At 39.4% G+C, this 20,272-nt stretch overlaps 1 protein-coding gene across 1 annotated transcript; it reads left to right on the plus strand.

Annotated features, from left to right (window-relative positions):
- The first annotated feature begins 41 nt into the window (after nucleotides 1–41).
- Nucleotides 42–12,836, plus strand: LOC106012744 (nose resistant to fluoxetine protein 6). The gene is made up of 10 exons (XM_013086569.2): nucleotides 42–266; nucleotides 2,752–2,845; nucleotides 3,396–3,521; nucleotides 4,004–4,169; nucleotides 4,840–4,919; nucleotides 5,822–5,920; nucleotides 7,002–7,128; nucleotides 8,715–8,907; nucleotides 11,058–11,200; nucleotides 12,600–12,836. The coding sequence occupies exons 2-10, from the start codon at nucleotides 2,775–2,777 to the stop codon at nucleotides 12,777–12,779; spliced, it is 1,185 nt and encodes a 394-aa protein (XP_012942023.2). The 5' UTR covers nucleotides 42–266; nucleotides 2,752–2,774; the 3' UTR covers nucleotides 12,780–12,836.
- The last annotated feature ends 7,436 nt before the right edge of the window (nucleotides 12,837–20,272 follow it).

The following is a 20,272-nucleotide window of genomic DNA, read 5'->3' on the forward strand; positions in this document are numbered from 1 at the left end:
TTAATGTGCCCCGCTTGCTCATTAGACGTTATGTAGTTGGGAGTGCTGTAAAACATTTACCAAACAAACATCCTTGTACAATATTCCCAACACCATTCCTCTCCCCCTGCTTCTTTCCTTTTCCCTCTGGAAGAAAAAGCGACACATCCTGGCTGAGGGCTCAGGGGACACGCTGTTCTGCCTCAATGGTGTGCGTGTGCTCAACATTACATGGATTGTACTGGGAAATGTCTATGGAATTATCTATCAGAATCCTGCAGTTGTAGGTGGGTGGGCTTTGTGTGTTTGTGTGTCTGACACATTTCTCTTTGTACAATAGGGGGCTCTCATGGTCTGTCTAGTGGAACTTTGTCCGCCTCTCATTCAGTCAGCCTCAACCCTGATCTCATGGAAAGTAAGATCGAACACCTAGCCTTCTCTGGTACGGGCGAACAAATCTCGGCGGTCCCATTTGCAAGCTGCGCTCATTAAAGATCCCTTGGTGGTCCAAAAATTGATAAATGTAGGCTTCGGTCATAACTTGGGCAAAAGTCAAAATTAATTCCAACCGAACTGAAAATGTTAAACGTGTCCTGTGCGCTCAAATGACCTTATGCAGTTGTAAGCGTCGTAAAACTATAACCAAACAAACATCTTTGTACAATATTCCCAACACCATTCCTCTTCCCCTGCTGCTTTCCTTTTCCTTCCGGAAAAACAAGCGACACATCCTGGATTGTACTGGGAAATGTCTATGGAATTATCTATCAGAATCCAGCAGTTGTAGGTGGGTGGGCTTTGCGTGTTTGTGTGTGTGGCACATTTCTCTTGATACAATAGGGGGCTCTCGTGGTCTATCTAGAGGTACTTTATTCGTCTCTCATTTAGTACTGTCTTGCAGTCACAACCCTGATCTAAGTGTTCTAAGGGTAGGTAAGATCAAACACCCAGCCTCCTCAGATCAGGGCGAAAAAATTTCAGAGGTCCTGTGTGCAAGCGGCACACGTTAAAAATCCCTTTGTGGTCCAAAAATCCATAAAAGTAGGCTTTGGTCGCTACCCGGGCAAAATTCAAAATTAGTTCCTACCAAACTGATTTTGCTCAGTGTGATCCGTACGCTCATTTGACCTTATGTAGTTGGGAACGCCACCGTAAAACACTTACCAAACCAACATCTTTGTGCAATATCCTCCACACCATTCCTCTACCCCAACACATACACGAACAAACAGGAGCAACACACTCGTTGGGGGTTGGTGGGTGCTTTGATGTGATTTGCTCCTTCTTTCCTATGAAACGTCTATTGTCTTTGTTTCTACTCCTTTTTTTATGTTTGTTAGTCCCTCTAATGTAACATCAATAATCTTCTGCACTTATATGATTTTGTTGTGTTGCAATTGCCGTAAAACTTTTACCAAAAAACCCTGTCACATCGCAGTTGGCATTTCATGGGCTGAAAGAATAATGCAGTGGAGCTGGATGGAATCCTTCAAATATAACATGGACTTATTTTGTTGGCAAGCTGTTAAAATTTATTAGGCCCATAAAAGAAAACTATTTAGGAGAGCAAATAAAGTGTTTCATTATTTTAACAAAATGAACCTACAGTTTGTTGTATTTTATCTCGCTTATTTTCAACATTTAGCTTTCGAATTTCATCCAAACATTTCTTGAGCACATGCAACCTATACTGCATATTATAAACTGTAATAAAAATGATAATTTTAATTCAAAATTTTGGGCGTAATACATTTTAACAGCTGGCCTACAATATGACAATATCGTCTGTATTGCAAGCAATCCATTTGAATTCGTTTGGGTACTTTGTACAAAAAAAACTAGGCTTTGTTGTGTTGTTCCTATCAGGAATCATGAAAATTTTAAAAAGCAAGAAAATTGTAAGCCTTGACCAAAGCATTCAACTGCATTTTGGTGATGTTGAAAGGTGCCTCTTTAATAGACCTTTGGGAGGATGTAAAAATGGAAAATTCTGAAGATTGCGACAGTGACGATATCCTAGACCATGTACTCTGACATGTTTGTAGTTTGCTACGAAGTGCACCATTTGATTCACTTTTGAGCCAAATGTTCTCCTTTTGACTCACTTTTGAACCAAATGTTCTCCATTTGACTCACTTTTGAACCAAATGTTCACTATTTGACTCAGTTTTGAGCCAGATGTGCACCAATTGACTCAGTTTGAACTAAATGAAGGGTGGGAGGAGGGGGGGGGGAAGGTGCTGAATGCCCTCGACAGTAGCGACACTGGTGTTTTTGCCCTTTATTTTGGCATGGCGGCACCGTCCATCGTTTGCATGCTTCAAAGGGAAGTTACTCTAGAGGAGAGCAGAGAGCAACATTTATGACAGAATATGGTCAAGGACTACAATGCTTAGGTGTTTTTTGGTATTGCATTTGGTTTGTAATAATTTTACTCTGACAATTCCTTAACACTTTGCGGTCACTTGGCGCAATAATGCCCAGGTGAAAATTGTCTGTTCTGGTCACCTGGCGGAACTGCGCCGGGCCCAAGAAGTCCATTGCAGTCACTTTCCTGGCTGGGTGACCAAACGGGGTATTTTGTACCTCTGGCTGTGTGACTGCAAAGTGTTAATGTGTAATTGGAAGGATTTTTTATTCGCTATTTCCAAGATATTTCTTTTTGTCATCTTGAAATGTTTCAGGCTCCATAAGGATACCTTCGTGTTCATGTTCCAACAATGAACAGAAATCATCTTTTCTCTTTTTTTTTTGTTTTGTTTTTGTAACCAGACAACCACGTTTCGGCAGTGAAAATGACTCAGTCATTGTGGATGCAGATGGTGATCAATACTACTCTAGCCGCTGACTCATTCTTCATCCTCAGGTCAGTGCTTGGAAGTATTTTTGTATGTGTGTGTAAGTGTGTGTGTGTGTGTGTATGTGTTTATGTGTATGTGTTTGTGTATATATTGTATATATAATGAATATTTGTGTATGTGTATGTGCGTGGTCCTATGTATGTGTGTGCACATGTGCATGTGTGTATAAGTGTTTGGTAAGGAGTGGGTTGTGGGAGGGGGGGGTACTTCTGAAAACTTGTCACATCTACTACCTCTCCCTCTTCCTTTCCCACACCCTTGATGTGTTTTAACGCAATACCCTCCTAGATAAAGGCAATTTTGAAGGACAGAGCCGGAGATAGGAGAAGAGAAACAGAGAGGAAATAAGTCAACGTGACAACACACCAAAGGGAATATTTCATATGTCATAGATAATTGTGTTCATGGTCCACAAACATATATTATAATGACACAGTGTAAGACTGCCACATGTAAAAAACAACCACTTTCATCCTCAGGTGGCCTTCTTAGACAATTTTGACAGTATTTAGTAATTTTATGGAGTATTTCTTATGTATCATTGTTGTTTTGCAGTGGTACTTTGGGTGCTTACCATTTTCTCAAAGCAAAGACACGGGAAGGCAAGGACAAGGAGCAGCAGCTGTTAAAGGTCATGACCCTCAAAGAGTACGGCTTCATGATTGTTCATCGTCTGGTCAGGTGAGTAAGCGGTACTAAAAAGAGTTTCTTGTTTACCCAACTTTCCTGAAATTCCTGAAATATGAGATGTTTATTCTGCTTTGTTTCTTTAAATCTAAACAAGCGAACCTATTTCGATAGTTCTTCATCTAATGAATGAAATCCCGGTAAAAGAGACCTGTTTTCGGCAATTGCTGAAAAGTAATTTGACGTCAAAGTCGTTGTAAAGGAATGTGCCCGAGCAGCTGTCAGCAGCTCACTGGCACAGCAGTTCCGACCGCGAGCCCCTGGGAGCGGCTTGCCGGAGATAGAGTTAAGATACTATCAATTACTTCATGTGATAAAGAACTGAGGTCGCCCGATTCCACCGCATCATGACACAATTCATTAATCACTTATGTTGTTCATTGTCTAGTATTTCTGATCATCTAAAGTTATATTTTATTAATTTCATTTACTTTTTGCTGTCTGACGGTACAAATATTCTCCATTCTGTATCCCAGAATTTTCCCCTGTTACGCTGTGCTGCTGATTCTAGGCACGAACCTGATGCCATATCTTGGCAGAGGCCCTCGCTGGTCGTACGAGATCGACAACGTCAAAATCTGCAAGCAAAACTGGTGGTCCAACGCATTGTTCATCAACAATTTTTATGACCCTGATAACATGGTGAGATGTTGGATATTTAAGTCTTCTCCCCCCGTTTTTAGTGGATTCTAAGCCAGAATTTTTATTGTTCGTATGCTGGCATACTGGTTTGGTGTTAGACCACATACATGCACTCACACATGCACACACACACACTCACACTCACACTCACAAGCAAGCATGTGTACACACTACATACACACAGACCCACATACACAAATATGCATAATCACACACTCACTCTCTCACACACACACTCACACACACTTGCACATGCATGCACACACACACTGTGGATGGAGGGATGACGAAAATTACGTCTCAATACATCTACTGAAGTCCCCTTCTAAAACCATAACAGTAAATTAAATGTGTTGTGAAATCCAGATTAAGAAGAACTTTCGTTTATAGAAATTAACATTAAATTTGGCAGTGTCAAACTACAAGCATCTGTCAATGTCTTTTCTGATAAAGGTTTAATTTAGGGTTCCATGTAGAGTTTAATTGACTTACTGCACTTATCCACTCTCTCTGTGGGGCAGACACTGGATTAGCCATGACGTCTTGCACAAAAACAGTGTGAACTTATTTAAAGGAGGTTTGGAGGGAGACTTTAAGTAGACCTTTACTGATTCTATTTAAAAAAATTAGATGTGTAATTTTATTTTGTTTTGTCTTTTATTTCTTCCAGTGCCAACCTCACACATACTACCTGGCCAATGACTTCCAGTTCTTCCTCATCTCACCTTTGGTGCTTATACCATTGCTGATGTGAGTGGGTTACTTCTGTATGTTTTGTATATTATTATGGGGGTGGGAAGGGGGGATGATGATGCATCCCACTTGGCCTAATTTGGCCCCTATAATGGAAGTTGTGATAGTAGTTGTATACGTTTAACACTTTCCAGTCACTTGGCGCAATAATGCGACGGTGAAAATTATCCGTTCCGGTCACCTTGCGCAGTTCTGCACCAGGCCCGAGAAGTCGGTTGCATTCCCTCTCCTGGCTGGGTGACAAGATGGGGTATTTTGTGCTGCTAGCTGTGTGACTGCAAAGTGTTAATGTCCCTATCAACATTGTAAACTTATTCAAGAGGTTACTTAGACTTATATAGACTACCATGTCTTGAAATGCATGAGGCAACCAGGAAGATCCGTCTCCAGTTAAGGCGGGCACCTCACTCAAGTTCTTGTTTCCTAAGTTAACCCTCTATATTGGTATTTTTGATATTTTGGTATTTAAGAGTTGGGACCTCCAAATTTAAAATCCATCTCCGATGGCACCAAGCTTTGTTTGTGGGTGGAGAGCCTTGAAAACTACCTGTTTGTCTACTTTGAGTTCACTTTAATCCAGAACACTTCACTAACTGACACGAGCACAAGAATAACCGCTCACCACACGAATCTCGGACAGCAACTGAACTTTATTACTCACCCCACTATTCTTGTTCTTCTTGTTCTTCTTCATCTTCTTTTTCTTCTTCGTCTTTTTCTTCTTCTTCTTCTCTTTTACTCCTCCTCCTCCTTCTCCTCCTTCTCTTCTACCTCTTCCTCCTCCTCTCCTCCTACTCCTCCTCTTCCGGAAGTTGCTTCTTGAACCTTTGTGCAATATCTCTTGCCATTCTGTTTTATGTGAATGTAACCAACATAATCTTCTTGCCTTTCACTTTCAGCAAACCCAAGCTAGGCCTGGGACTGATAGGCTTCCTTGTGCTGATCCAGATTGTGGTGGTCAGCGTGCTCAACCAAGGCATCAATGGCAACGTGTTGCGGTGAGTATTATTCCTTCTTTTTATTTCATGTCAGTGTTGGTCTTGTTGAAGATCTACCACACTACGGTGGTTTAATGTTAGTCTCGCCCACTCGACCACGGTCTATTACGATCAGGTATAAAGCATAGCACAAGTCCCCCCTTGTTGGTCAAGGTAACGATAGCGCTGGGGGCATTTAGATCAAAGGTTGTGACATTTACAATTGTAGCATGTGGGTGGGTGGATTGCTTCATTTTGTGGTGTCTTTAAGATCAAAGAATTTTACAGTTGTAAAGATTACAATAGGCAAGTAAGTTACAGCAGCAAGTGACCAGACAAGACTATTTTCATGATGCAATCAGGGAGGAGGGGGGGGGGGCAGTTCCCACCCTCCCCATTCCTCCTTATTTTCCATAGAAGTTCCATTCTCTGAAGAAATGGATGGACAGCAGACTGAAAAGCGAGCAATTTCCAAAATGAATATAGTGTTCGTTTCATTAAAAAGCATTCAGAACTGATGGCATGGCTCTGTTCCTTCCAGGGGCTCTTTATGAGTGTAACTCTAACCTAGTACCTTTATCCCTTCATTGCTGAGACGTTTCCATCTACGTTTATACGGAAAAGATAAATTGTTCATTCAAGAAATTTAAACAAATCCACATGGATGGTTGGTGGGTGCTCTTGTGTAGTCTGCTCCTTCTTTCCCACCAAACATCTATCGTCTTTGTCTATCCTTCTTCAGTTTTGTGTTTGTTAATTTCTTGTAACACCTCTAATCAACGCCATTTATATGAACATATTTTATTACAAGTGCAGTAAAACACTTATTAAAACAGAGCAAATTAATAAAAATAAATAAATAAATAAATAAATGAATAAAACAAAAGCCACAATATCTCTATCCCTATTTGAGAATAAGTTACTGCACAAACTGTAATGGCATCTTTTACATCATCCGTGATGGACCAGTAGAAAAAAATGGGGGAGAACCATTTTTTGAAAACACGAATGAGTAAGTGTTCATCTTGTTAGCAGTAAAGGGGTTGTACAAACAGAATCACGGCAAGTTTGTGAACAAGATCATTTTTTTTTTACATTCCAGAATGAAAGAGAACAACTACTGGTCCATTCTGTATGTGAAGCCGTACAGTCGTATTGGAGTTTATGCCATAGGAATGGGTCTAGGCTACTTTCTGTTTGTATGTGACAGACAGATGAAATTCAGACAGGTGAGTTTGTGTCATGACGTGGAAGAATTAGGTGCCCACCAATTTTGGGCTTATGGTATAATTTTAATACTTCTTCATTTGTCTTGCTTTTGGTGTCCAAAATACCTGTCTATCTTGAAGAAAAGTTGAGATATTTGAGATTGATGGAGGTGGGGGTCGCTTGGTGTCAAAGGTAAAATTAGTAAGAAAATTGCTGCCTGAGTTTGGTGACTTCCAATCTTGAGTGTCCATGGAAACAGCAAAATTACATTTTTTGTGCCTTTGATCAATGTTTTTAGTAGAATCTACACAGTAATGTGTTTTTAAATGGACATAATGGTATTAAGCTAAAAATGGCATTTTGATAAAAATTGACCAACAGCAGAAAAATATCGGTTTCTTAGATTTCAGTATTTTGATGAGCACCTAATTTCACCATAATGCCACACATAATATGTAATATTTACGAGATGAAGACCTGAGAACAACAACAAGGTTAAGTCACATTTTCCTAAAAACAGAGATCTGTGTATCATTCGAGAGGGGCGACAAAGAGCTATCTATTAGTAGCACTGAGGAAGCACTATTCTGTTCCTACACCCTGCAGTTATTCTTGTTCAAAGATGCGAAGCCTAAATGCAACAACAAAGTCAAATCGAGTAGAAAGTCTATTTAAGCCCTTTTCTCGGAACTTACTTGAATGTATTTCACGAATTACAGTTTTACTCATTTTCTCGAAACCATCTAAGTGTGACTTGACCTAGGTGTTGTTCTCAGGTCTTCAATATATAGTCATACTTTTTCAGGTCTGATACACACAACATAATTAAGTAAAGTGTAGATAGAGAGCCATTGTGAATGGGATAACAGCAGAAAGTCACTTCCAAGTTCCTTGTATTAGCTAGGTTTAGGCTTATCACTTGTAAGGGACCCATCAAAAGAGGTATGATGGTAAAAGGGACCCTCCCACCACCAGGAGGTAACAAGAATCACTACAACAAGTTTTATCTCAAAGAAATGAGATGGTGGTTGCATCACTTGTGTCATTGGGGGTTTAAAACTTCTGCATCTGATTTTTCAACGACCAGTAATGGTGTCGATATGTATCTGACCTCTGTAGTGGGTGGTTGGTGTGTACTCTGGTGTTGTTTGCTCCTTCTTTCCTATCAAACGTCTGTCGTCCTTATCTCCTCTCCTTCTTTTTTGTGTTTGTTTTCTCTTGTAACACCTCTAATTTTCGACACTTATACTTTTATGTGACCTTATTATTAGAGCTGGGCAATGAGTCGCTTCAGCAAAATCCGGATAATATTTTAGTGCACCTCTTCGGCTAATAATATGATATGAACCGCTTCAGCAAATGGGTTAGAACCACTTTGACAAACGGGTTATCATCACTTCAACAAATGGGTGCTCCTACTTCGGCAAACGGGTCAGGAAAGAGAGTTAGGAGTCTGAAATTGGATAATGTTTCATTGAAAATTATCCGGTTATCCTTTCGGATTATCCGGATTTTGCCCACCTCTACTTATTATATTGCAAGTGACGTAAAGCTTTAACAAAATCTAAAACTAAAGCTTCTCTTTCCTCAAAAACTCTAACGGCAGATTCCGCTGTACCTGGGCTGGTTTCTGACAGTAATAGTGTGCGTGACCTTGCCCTATGCCACGTACGTGGAGAACAGAGAGAAGGGTCAGCCCTGGTCCGGCATCGAGACGGCGTTCTACGAGGCGTTCTCCCGACCGGTGTGGGGACTGGCGCTGTCCTGGGTCATCTTCACCTGCTCCACCGGACAAGGAGGTCGGTTGTGCGAATGTGGTGTTTTTTGTTTTTGTTTTTGTTTTGTTTTGTTTGTTGTGTTTGTTTTTGTATTTTTTTCCCTTTCATTTCAAATGTAGAATGTTTTAATAACCCCCATCAGCACAATTTAGAAAATATAGGAAGTGAATGTTAGCTTTTGTTTGCTCTTTTTGGATTTTTATCAAGGGTGACAGATCAGGAGAATGTAGCTGTTTTGAGAGCAACCAAGTAAAGAAATGATCACTGATGTCTGTCGTAGATTTGTCACTTAATGATGATGATGAATGAGAACAATTTTCTACAAGATCTTGTGTTTTGGAGAGAATGTCATCTTCACTTACTTTTGTATCTTAGACTATTTGCTACTCTAGAATTACAAAGTTCTATCTGTTCAGTTGGCCTACCTTGTTTTGAAAGATCTGACATTAATGTCAAGCTTTTTTTCATGCTATTCTTTGAATACCCCATTAACAACTCGGAATAATCTTACTATTTATTTGATAGAGCAGATAGAACATTCGGTTTCTGACCCCATGGTCTTAGTAACTCAAAACGGCCAAAAATGTCAGATATTACTTTGTAATTCTAACGTAGCGTATTACCCTTTTTCCTTCCCCCACACCTTCTCCCTCCCCATTGTTTTAAAACCACATACCTTTCACCTTACCTTCTTCTTCACTTGGAGATATCCTCCCCACCTTCCTCTCCAGTGAGGTGGAAGCAATACAGATCGACTCGTTGCACACTAACTGGAGATACAACTTGTCTAATGGTAGACTAGCTCATATTTGTGTGCGCACAAATAAAAATAATAATAAATGATAAGTAGCTTTTGTATAGTGCATATCCCTGCTCGACAGCAAGCTGTATGCACTTTACACACTATATTTGATACCCCAGCAGACCATAAAACACTCAGAAACATTCTCAGTGCGCTCATATGACCTTATGCTGTTGCGAGAACCATAAAACTCTAACTACACAACAACAAACATTCTCAGCTTCCCATGTATGTTCATGGTAGTTTCTTTGGGTCAATACTTCTGCCTTCTTGCCCCCTCACCAGCTTTTATGGTATCGTGATTAGCAGGTGCTTCGTTTTCACATGCGAAAGATTTGAGTTTGATTCCCATGTGGGGAGAAGTTTTATTGAGTGTCTTTTTCTTTCTGCTTGAACATTTTTTTTCCTTTTCAGGACAGGTGAGCCCTAACTGCAAGGTTGAAGTCTGTCTCCTAAATGTTCTAGTTTGTGTTGATCAGGGTGTTAAAATACTTACTTCAAAGAAAAAGAAAAAAAAAAAAAATCTAGCCTCTTCTTCCATCTTTTTTCATATTTTTTTGTTCTTTTATTTTTTCATCTTTTTTCCTTTTTCTTCCATTATTTTCCCATCTTTATCCTCTCTTCTTCCATCTCCCCCCCCCCCCCCCCCCACCCTTCCCCATTCTTCTTCAGTTTTCTAATATACTTTGAGCATGTTGCATTCATTGCTGTCATCAACAATTTATTCAGATATGCATAGTGTCTCATTCATTGTTTTCTTTAACAGGTTACATAGATGTGCATAGTGTCTCTTTCAATGTTTTCATCAACAATTTACTCACATGTACATATTGCCTCATTCGTATTCATTGTTTTCATTAATAATAATCAATAATCATCAATAATTGTGAGGCAGAGTGGTGAAATCAGGTGCTCGTCAAAATAATCAAAGTGAAGAGACTGGCATTTTTCCACGAATTTTCATTTTTTGGCCCAGCACCTTTCATATCCACTACAGAACACTATTCTGTGTGGAATTTTAATAAAAACATTGATTATAGGCACAAAAAATATAAATTTTTCAGTTTCCACTGACTCTCAAGCTAAGGAAATAACTCATCTTTGGCAGCCATTTTCTCACAAATTTTATCTCTGAAACCAGGTGACCTTCACCTCCTTCATTCGCATATGTCTCAATTTCTATTCAAGATAAGTGGATATTTTTTTCATCCAAAGCAAGACAAATGCTTTATTTAAGATGATACCAATACTTCTACGTGCCCAAAAATTGACGAGCGCCTGATTCCGCAGCATCGTGACACAATTTACTCTCATGTTGTGTGTGTTTTGCATCCAGAGTTTTCACATGTGCACAGTGTCTCTTCCTCAGCCTTTATCGGCAAGTTTCTCTCCTGGAACTTGTTCCTCCCGCTCTGTCGCATCACGTACGGCGTGTTCTTGCTCCACCCAATCATCATCGCAGTGGTCATCGAGTCGTCACACTTCAACTTCTACCTCAATTTTGGAGAACTGGTGAGTAAGAAAGGTTTTTACGGCGCTCACAACTGCATAAGGTCCTATATGAGCGCCAAGAGGTGGATGTCTACAGAGAAGTCCAAACGAGGAATCAGGCTTACTCTGCTCACCTCTCTAGCCTCAACAGCACAAAATCTGCTTCGACTATCAAGGCACCCTGAAAATAGCAGTTCACAAGAGAGTGATAAACATACAAAAGAAGTAAGGGAAAAATGACGATAGAAAGGATGAGGAAAGAAAAAGCAGCAGTTCCCCCTATGTTTTTCCGGCACAGTATGAGCATGACATTGATAAATCAGCCCATTCACAATTCTACTGTGCATAAGAACATGTTAATATCCCCCCCCCCCCTTTGAGAATGGCCTAAAGACACATCATTCAGTAGCACTGTCCAGATGTGCTGGGACTGGCATCTGTGGTGGAGGGGATGGGTGCTCTGCTGCTGCACACAGGAGACCCGAGTTCAATTCCGGAGTGCGTAAAAATTTTTGGTCGAATATCTCAGTCTTTCTGCTGGGATGTTGTATCCCTTTCAGTATGGGTTGGCTTTTGACAGGCAGGTTGTATGCCTGCTTCTTAGGTTGTGTCGAATTTATTTTTAAAAATATTTGTTTTGGGGGGGGGGGGGGGGGGGGGGGGGGAGGTGAGAGGCGTAAAAAACGCCTACTTTCACCAAAAAAAAGTAAAATGATCTGCAGTTGTAGATTTGTGCATTTCTGCATGTTGTTTAGTTTTAGTAGTTTAGTTTTAGTAAGAGTTTTACAATTAGGTTGGAAAGAAGGAGCAAACCACACCAGAGCACCTGCTAACTTCCCACTCTGTACATGTACCAGGTATGTTGTTAGGTAGATTAGTCCATCTGTCTAACACGGACACTTTTCTCCTCCGCAAAATAGTTGTGACTGTGTATATGAGAGGCAGTGTGGTGGAATCAGGCTCTCATCAAAATAATAAAAGTGAAGAAACTTGCATTTTTCTGCAGGTTTGTGAATTTTTGTCAAATTTTCGTTTTTTTGGCTCAACACCTTTCATGCCCATTAAAGAGCTCATTTTTGTGTGGATTTTTCTGAAAAACGCTGATTAAAGGTACAATAAATATAAACTTTCATTTGCCACGGACTCTTAAGCCCAGGAAATAACTAATCTTTGGTGGCCATTTTCTCACTAATTTTACCTCTGAAAACAGGTGACCCCACCTTCTTTATTCGCAAATATCTCAACTTGTATTCAAGATAAATGGATGTTTTTTTCATCCAAATAAAGACAAGTGAACAAGCTTTAAGATGATCCCGATAACTCTACTTGTCCAAAAATTGACGAGAGCCTGATTCCACCACGCTGCCTCACATAATATGTAATAATAAACATGATCCCTCTCCCTGCCTTCCCTCCTCAGTTGTACACGTACATCCCTCTGTTTGCCTGCTCGTACGCCTTGGCGTTTGTCCTCATCTCGTGCGTGGAGTGCCCCTTCACGTCGTTTGAGAGCTACCTGCGACTTCGCTACAAGACCTGGAGGAGCAACAGAAAGTTGAAAAAGTTTGTTGAAAGCTGCCCGACGGATTCATCCGCATAAAGAAGGATGGGTAAAAGTAAAGAAAACGGCCCTCAAAGTCAAAGAAAATTTGTCTTCTGCTCATTTCGTTCCACTGTTCGTTTTTCACTCCTTTGCACAAGTAACTAGGAACAAGGGCAGCCAGTATGTTTTTCTTTCACTCCCACACACAGATGCACTGCTTTCGGGGGCCAAACAACTCTATTTTTTGCAGTAGATCGCACATACGACCACTAAAACTGTCACAAATCAGTTATTTCCAAGAAAACAAGAGCATTTTAACCCTATCCGTATGCCCTGGGGTCATTTTGTACCCTCGGGATTGTATTCTTCACATTTTAGAATACCTCTAGTACGAAGATCTCTTTGAAACTTTCAGTATTTCTCAACAAATCTTTTTGACAGACTGCTATGCAAAGCGTACGGATCGGATTTACGAGTAAATTTCCTCTTTGGAAAGGAGTGGCACAGAGTTCCCCCACGTCGTATGGATATGATAGTAAAACGTGACGTACAGATAGGGTTAAATCTAATTTCAAAACTTCAAACTGAAGGGAAACCTGAACACCCAACTTCTTTTTTTCTTTCACCTCAGGGGGGCATGCAACTCCTGAAACCCCACATATTGGTATATTGGTCTCAGCAGGGGAAATTACAACACACCTTGGCTAAGCGAAATATTACTCAAATAATTATCATTTTGCCCGGTGTCGCGAAAAATTACCTCGGTAATAATCGAGGGAAGGCTTTATACCAGCGACCCAAAATGTCATGTATGGAAAGGGGTGGCTCCTTTATTAAGTGTACTGGGTCAAGTAGGGGATGTTTTTTGGCTGAATGATGATTAGACCACAAGACCTCAGGATGGGATCAAGTTACATTGGGAAACTATTACTTGAATTACTTGAACCTAGAATTGGGGTCTTAGGAAGACGGAATGCTCCATGCTTCCTCGCCTCTCTTCATGAGGGTTCAGTACAGTTTGGGCAGGCTGATTGTCTCCATCATCAGCTGGTTGTTGTAGCGTCTGATGGGGTCACGCAGCCTGCTCCTCCTACCTTCACCAGGCTGCACACCTTTCCCAATCACAACCTCCTTCGTGAAGGAGTCCTCGTTTCGGCTGCTGGCTAGGTTTTCTCGGACAAGGGCTACTACAGTTGGAGGGTCAAGGGTAAGCACTCTCTCTGTGTGCATGGAGGTCAAGGCCTTCACTGAGGCTCTGAAATGGCTTTGCACTAATGGATACCAGCAGACTACCTTTGTTACAGACTCAATGAGTACTCTGGATAAGATCTTGATCGGCAGCCTCTATGCGAAACCAGTGTGAGTCTCAAACTCATGTGGAAGATATATGTCCTGTTTATATTATATCTGTTTGTTTTTTAGATAGTTGTTCATTGGTCAAAATTTTCAAAACTCCCATACCCATACTTGTTTAATGAAGTTTGTGGATTTTTTAGCTATTTGGATATGTGGGATTTTTTTAACAGACCAGATCATTTTCTTAGCGTACACCCACCCAGTTCTTTTCACGTACCTTTTTTTTTAGCATTTTGTCCTTTTTATTTTTCGTGAACCTTTTGAATTTTCAATTTGCATTGCCCAGTGTCATGTATGCTGTCTGAAGTACTCCTAGATGTATACTGGTAGCTAAACAGCCATCTCATTTTTAAGTGCAGTTAAAATCCAGTATCGTGCAGTGCAGAAAATGAGTTCAAAGAAAACACCAGGTACTTTATACACAAAGACCATTTGGTGCACATTTTACCAGTGCATGTGGGTGGTTGGCGGGTGCTCTGGTGTGTCTTGCTTCTTCTTTCCTATCAAACATCTATCGTCCTTATCTCTCCTTCTTTTTGTGTTTGTTACTCTCTTGTAACACCTCTAATCTTCGCCACTTATAATGATCTTATTGTGTTGCAAATGCTGTAAAACACTTACTAAAAAACCATTACCAGTGCACGCAGATATGATATAACATAGCAGTTTCCTTCTGAATTCTTGTGAAAGTAATGAATGTACTAGTATTGGACAGGGCTGTAGACTGGTTGCCTTGTATTGTAAAATTGGCGAGTGGTAGAGAGAAAGGAGAGAGAGAAAAAGAGATCAAGAGATGGAGAGAGAGGGAGAGAAAGAGAGAGAGAGAGAGAAAGAGAGAGAGAGAGAGAGAGAGAAAGAAAGAGATAGAAGGAAAAAACCCAAACAAACGGATAGTCGAAGAAAACATACAGAAGTAGTAACGTTCAAATAACACTTTAATAACGGCAAAACTTGCGTAGTACTGAGCAAGATCTGCAGCCTACTTCTTGTAGTAACACTCATATAACATTTCAGCTCTTACATCCTCAGGAGCATATGTGTGGCACCGTGGTGAAATCAGGCGCTCGTCAAAATAATGAAATCGAAGAAACTGGCATTTTTCCGCCTATTTCGTAGGACTAATTTTTTTCAATTTTTTTATTTTTGACTCACCGCCTTAAAGGTTCATGAAAAATATATTATTTATGTGTGGATTTTACTGAAAAGCGTCGATTTAAGGCTCAGTAAATGTAACACTGCAGTTTCCAAGGGCTCTCAAGCTTTGGAAGTCCCACATTTGGCGGCCATTTTCTGGTGAATTTTACCCCTGAATCAGGCAACCCCACCTCCTTCAATCGCAAATGTCTCGACTTCTATTCGTGACAGATTGGCACTTTTTTCACTAAAAGCAAGGAAAATGAATACGCTTGAAGGTGATACCAATAACTCCACATGCCCAAAAATTGACGAGCGCCTGATTTCGCCACGTCGTGACACATATATATTTTACTCAATCCTTTCCCCTTGGCCCAGTGGTGAATATTTCCCTCACAAGGCACTGGCCACTGTTAACTCAATTGTGTACTACTTCAGTAGTATATCCAATTGTCTCCGAAAAATATTCTACGTGTTATCGCTTAAAACTTTAGAGAAATGCAGTGTATAAATGTTTTTTATATTTATCTGCAAAAAATTAAAGATGCAGTCGGTATCGGCTGGGCGTCAGAAGTCATCAGGGCTTGAGGGAATTGAGGGCTAAAAATAGTCTGGTGCTGTAAGGGTGAATAATCTGGAAATGAAGAGTTCTCTTTCAATGCAGTAGTACCCTTTTAAACATTTTTAACTCTCACATACCCACCCACCAACATGAACACACACAAACATACTCGCACACCCTTACACACATAAAGGCTCCACAGCTCACAAAAAATTGTTTGCCCTGAATTTTCTTCAAGAGATATTTTTTCTCTAAGGGAAGCTAACTATTTTGGTTTTCCTTTGCGTTTCATTTGGACTTTGGAGTATCTAAAACTTCATAACATATGTATTGTTTGTTCACATTATTTCTGAGTGATCTATGAATGATAAGTGTTTTTAGAAAGGAATGTAGATGTTTCAAAAGCTGTACATGCATGTTTATTTTCCTGTGTATAAACTGTACAATTTTTTTACTACTTGTAGAAAAGGTTGTGTGTGTCTTAATGCACAAATATCCCTCAGGATCACTGTCCGCTTTGTATTTTCAAAGGAGATACATTCCACAACTTTTTCTATCATATTTACTCAAATATTTAAACATATCTATCTTTTTTCTGTATTGTGTGTATTTATGTCGGTGTTGTTTAAAATATACATATCTACTTTTGTAAAGTTCACAGCCAGAGAGTGGGAGAGTGCAGATGGTAGATGTTACTTGTTTACTTTCCCTCCGTCGTTTGTATCTCTCTGGTTTGCTCTTTTTCAACACTGAGTAATTGTTTTTGTATCAAGGTGCCTCTCTTTCTCAAACAAACTTGAATTTTTACAATATACCTGAGGTTTTTTGTATTATGAATATCTGAATTTGTTTTATACATTGTCATATCCGATTTCGCTAAGGATCCATGTACTGCGTATGTTTGTATGTATGTATGTATTTATTTATGTGTCATTTTGAGAAAAATCTTTGAAACTTTGAATGGCCTTTCCTCACCTTCCAAATAGGGTACAGTACAGGCCTGTGCAAACATTTATCTATCTCATTTCTTTAAACTAAAATCACCAAACCTTGCATATTAGCTGTACACTAGCCATACTTACCTGTAAGTTCTGTGTATAAGTGTTTACTTCTCCTTCCAAAATAGTAGACTGGTTTGTACAGGCATTAACCCTGTCCCTTCCTCATAAACTGAAATTTCAAACCTTACATGTCATGTATCAATTTGCCTGACATACCTTAGGTGGGTCCTACATTATAAGGAGTATGAGGTAAAATATTATGTTTGCGTTTTTTCTTTTTCTCTTTCTTTCTTTCTTTTTTTTTTTTTTTCTTTTTTGTAATGGTAGTATAGACTCTCAGATTATTCTTATGATTCTTGATCTTGTCAGTCAGCGTGTCAGAACTTTTGACGGCTCTATTTATCAAATGCTGTGATGTTTGTCAATTGCACCACCGATTATTCATCAACATTCGTGTGAACAATTATTTTTGTTAATATCATGGTCAAGGAGTTTAATGATCTTTGAATTTGTTTAAGATTTTTTTGATGTTAAGTATTTTACAAAGATGAGCATTGTTACACATTTGTGAGGCAGCATGGTGGAATCAGGCTCTCGTCAATTTTTTGGCATGTAGAGTTATTGGTATCATCTTAAAGCTTGTTCACTTGTCCTTATTTGGATGAAAAGAAATATCCATTTATCTTGAATACGAGTCGAGATATTTGCAAATGAAGGAGATGGGGGTCATCCATTTTCAGAGGTAAAGTTAGTGAGAAATGGCCGCCAAAGTTTAGTTATTTCCTTAGCTTAAGAGTCCGTGGTAACTGAAAATTTACATTTTTTGAGCCTTTAATAGACATTTTTCAGAAAAATCCATATAGAAATGAGTTCTTTAATGGACATGAAAGGTGTTGAGCCAAAAATCAAAATTTTCTAAAAGTTAAAAAACCTTCAGAAAAATGCAAGTTTCTTCACTTTGATTATTTTGACGAGAGCCTGATTTCACACGCTGCCTCACATTTATGTTTATAGGACATCAGGAGCATTTTAAAGATTTTTGATAAAGAGTGTTTAACAGATTTTATTGGAACATGGCTTTTATAGGTTTTCATGTGAAAAATGGATGTTCTGAATATTGCAGTTAAGTTTGTTTTCATTATCTTAATGATCATTTATTTTGCGGTCAGTCTTCTTTATGTATTTTATGAAAGCTGGACTCGAGGAAATAAGCTGACAATGGATAATTTCAGAGAAAGCATTTTCTGCTATCAGATTTGTTTCCTTTCTTCAGATTTTCCTTTTTTAAAATTTGATGTATTTTAATGATAGTTGAACATTAGATATCCCTTTGTGTTCCTGTCTTTATTACTTTTATGAAGGTAAATTTAACACTTTACCGTCACTTGGCGCAATAATGCTATGGTGAAAATTTTCCGTTCCGGTCACCTGGCGCACTTCTGCACCAGGCCCGAGAAGTCTGTTGCAGTTATCTCCTGGCTGGGTGACCAGATGGGGTATTTTGTACTGCTGGCTGTGTGACTGCAAAGTGTTATGGCTTGATAATGTCAAAGAAATTTTGATTTAACAGAATTTTTAAAATCAAGGAGGCTAGGTGTTCGTTTTTACCTATCCTAAGATCAGGGGTGTGGCTGAAAGACAGCAGTAAGAAGGAGCCAGGAGTTGCAGTAGAAAGAGTCAGGATCCCAGAAAAAAAGGAGGGAGGGAGAGGGGGCAGAAAGTGGAGATGAAAGTAAATTACGGAACATGATTATAGAGAGTAGGAAAGGAGACGAAAGGAGAAGATTTTAGAGTTGAGAGTTTCCCGCCACTGGCAGATTTCAAACGTGGGACCTATTTAATAAGAGAGGATCACCGTACCACTAGACCATGAGAGCCCACTCTAAGACATTATTTTATTGTCCCAATGTATTATATGTCTTATAATATATAATACATGTATATAATTAATATTATGTAGGGGAAAGTGCCAAGACTTGCTGTCAAGCAGGGAAATAATGCACTATACAAATGCTGTTTACTGTAATTTATTATTATATCGTGGCATGCAATTTGTTAAGAAATTCTCTGTACAAGTAAAATCTTGCTGCGCTGCTGTGCTTTTGCTATAAATATAGGCCTATTGCTTGCAGAACATAAATTTAAGACCGGAAGTGGAAAAAAATGCTAAAGAATTAATACTCACTGTGATTGTTACTTATGCATTTGAAGGGGTCAAGTGAAAAAACAGACAAAGCTACATGAATCCTTCTACAACTTAACCTGTCTTTTACTTTTTTTAAATGATGGGCTTAGCTTGTTTGAAACCTGATTTGTTCTTATGAAAATTAAGTTTGTGAATTTCTTATATGTGTGTGTGTCTCTAGAAAGGTCCCAGTTGTTGGAAATTTTGGACATTGAAATAAAGGCATAGTAAAGTAAAGTAAAGTTGTTCCTGCATCAGAACCGGAACCTTGTTTGTGAGACAACTTCCTGGGCCTTCTGCATATTGTGGTAGGGTGGCCAGTTCCTTTCCACGCTGCCTTTACTTCTCCAACTCGAAGTCAGGTACCCATTACTGCTGGGTGGGCAGGAGGGGGCAAAAAAAATGCGTGTCCGAACTGAGGCTTGAACCCAGGCTTTCCGCTTCAGTAACGAGGGCACTGACCGCTCCGCCACCGCACCGTCTAACGGCATAGAGTTCCAACAAATTCAATGCTGACACGTTGACTGTTAAAATTTTCAAATATCTTGAGTAGTTTAAGAGATAAGCCACATTTTGTAATAAAGGGCGTAAAAATAAAGTTTGGAGAAAAACGATGTTTACCTTAATATGCCGACCCAATTTCAGCACATTTTTCACCTTTGGTGAAGTACAACATGTTGCAAAAAGGACTAATCAAAAATATTTTGACTTTAAACTTTATAAAATCCTTTCAATATGTTATTAAGAAATGGTTAACAAATGGTTAAATATGTGAATTTTCAATAAATTAAATTTTTGACAGCTACGACTTTTTTGGCCTTTTCACCACATTGCTCAAAAATAGCCTGTGGGTGGTTGGGGGGGTGCTCTGGTATGGTTTGCTTCTTCTTTCCTATCAAACATCTATTGTCTTTTTCTCCCCTCCTTCTTTTTTGTGTTTGTTACTCTCTTGTAACACCTCTAATCTTGGGCACTTATATGACCTTATTGTGTTGCAAGTGCTGTAAAACACGTACTAAAACAAACAAAAATAGCTTTGTCGACAACTTGAACCTTTGTCCAGGCACACACACACATAATTTGTTTCTTTTTTTTTTCACTTGATTAAGTCATGGATGGAAGTCTGTTGTATGGCACGGATTGGTGCATCAACAGAGGAATGGTGTCAAGATTGTTTTTTTTTTGGGGGGGGGGGGGGGGGGGGTTTGAGTACATGTTTTACGGCGCTCGCATCTGCATACGGTCATAATATGAGGCTTCATATCATGAGCGCGCGGCACGCACTAAACTTTTTCAGTTGGTAGGAAATTTT

This window comes from Aplysia californica, unplaced genomic scaffold (assembly GCF_000002075.1).
Source record: "Aplysia californica isolate F4 #8 unplaced genomic scaffold, AplCal3.0 scaffold00481, whole genome shotgun sequence".
Taxonomy (NCBI): Eukaryota; Metazoa; Mollusca; class Gastropoda; order Aplysiida; family Aplysiidae; genus Aplysia; species Aplysia californica.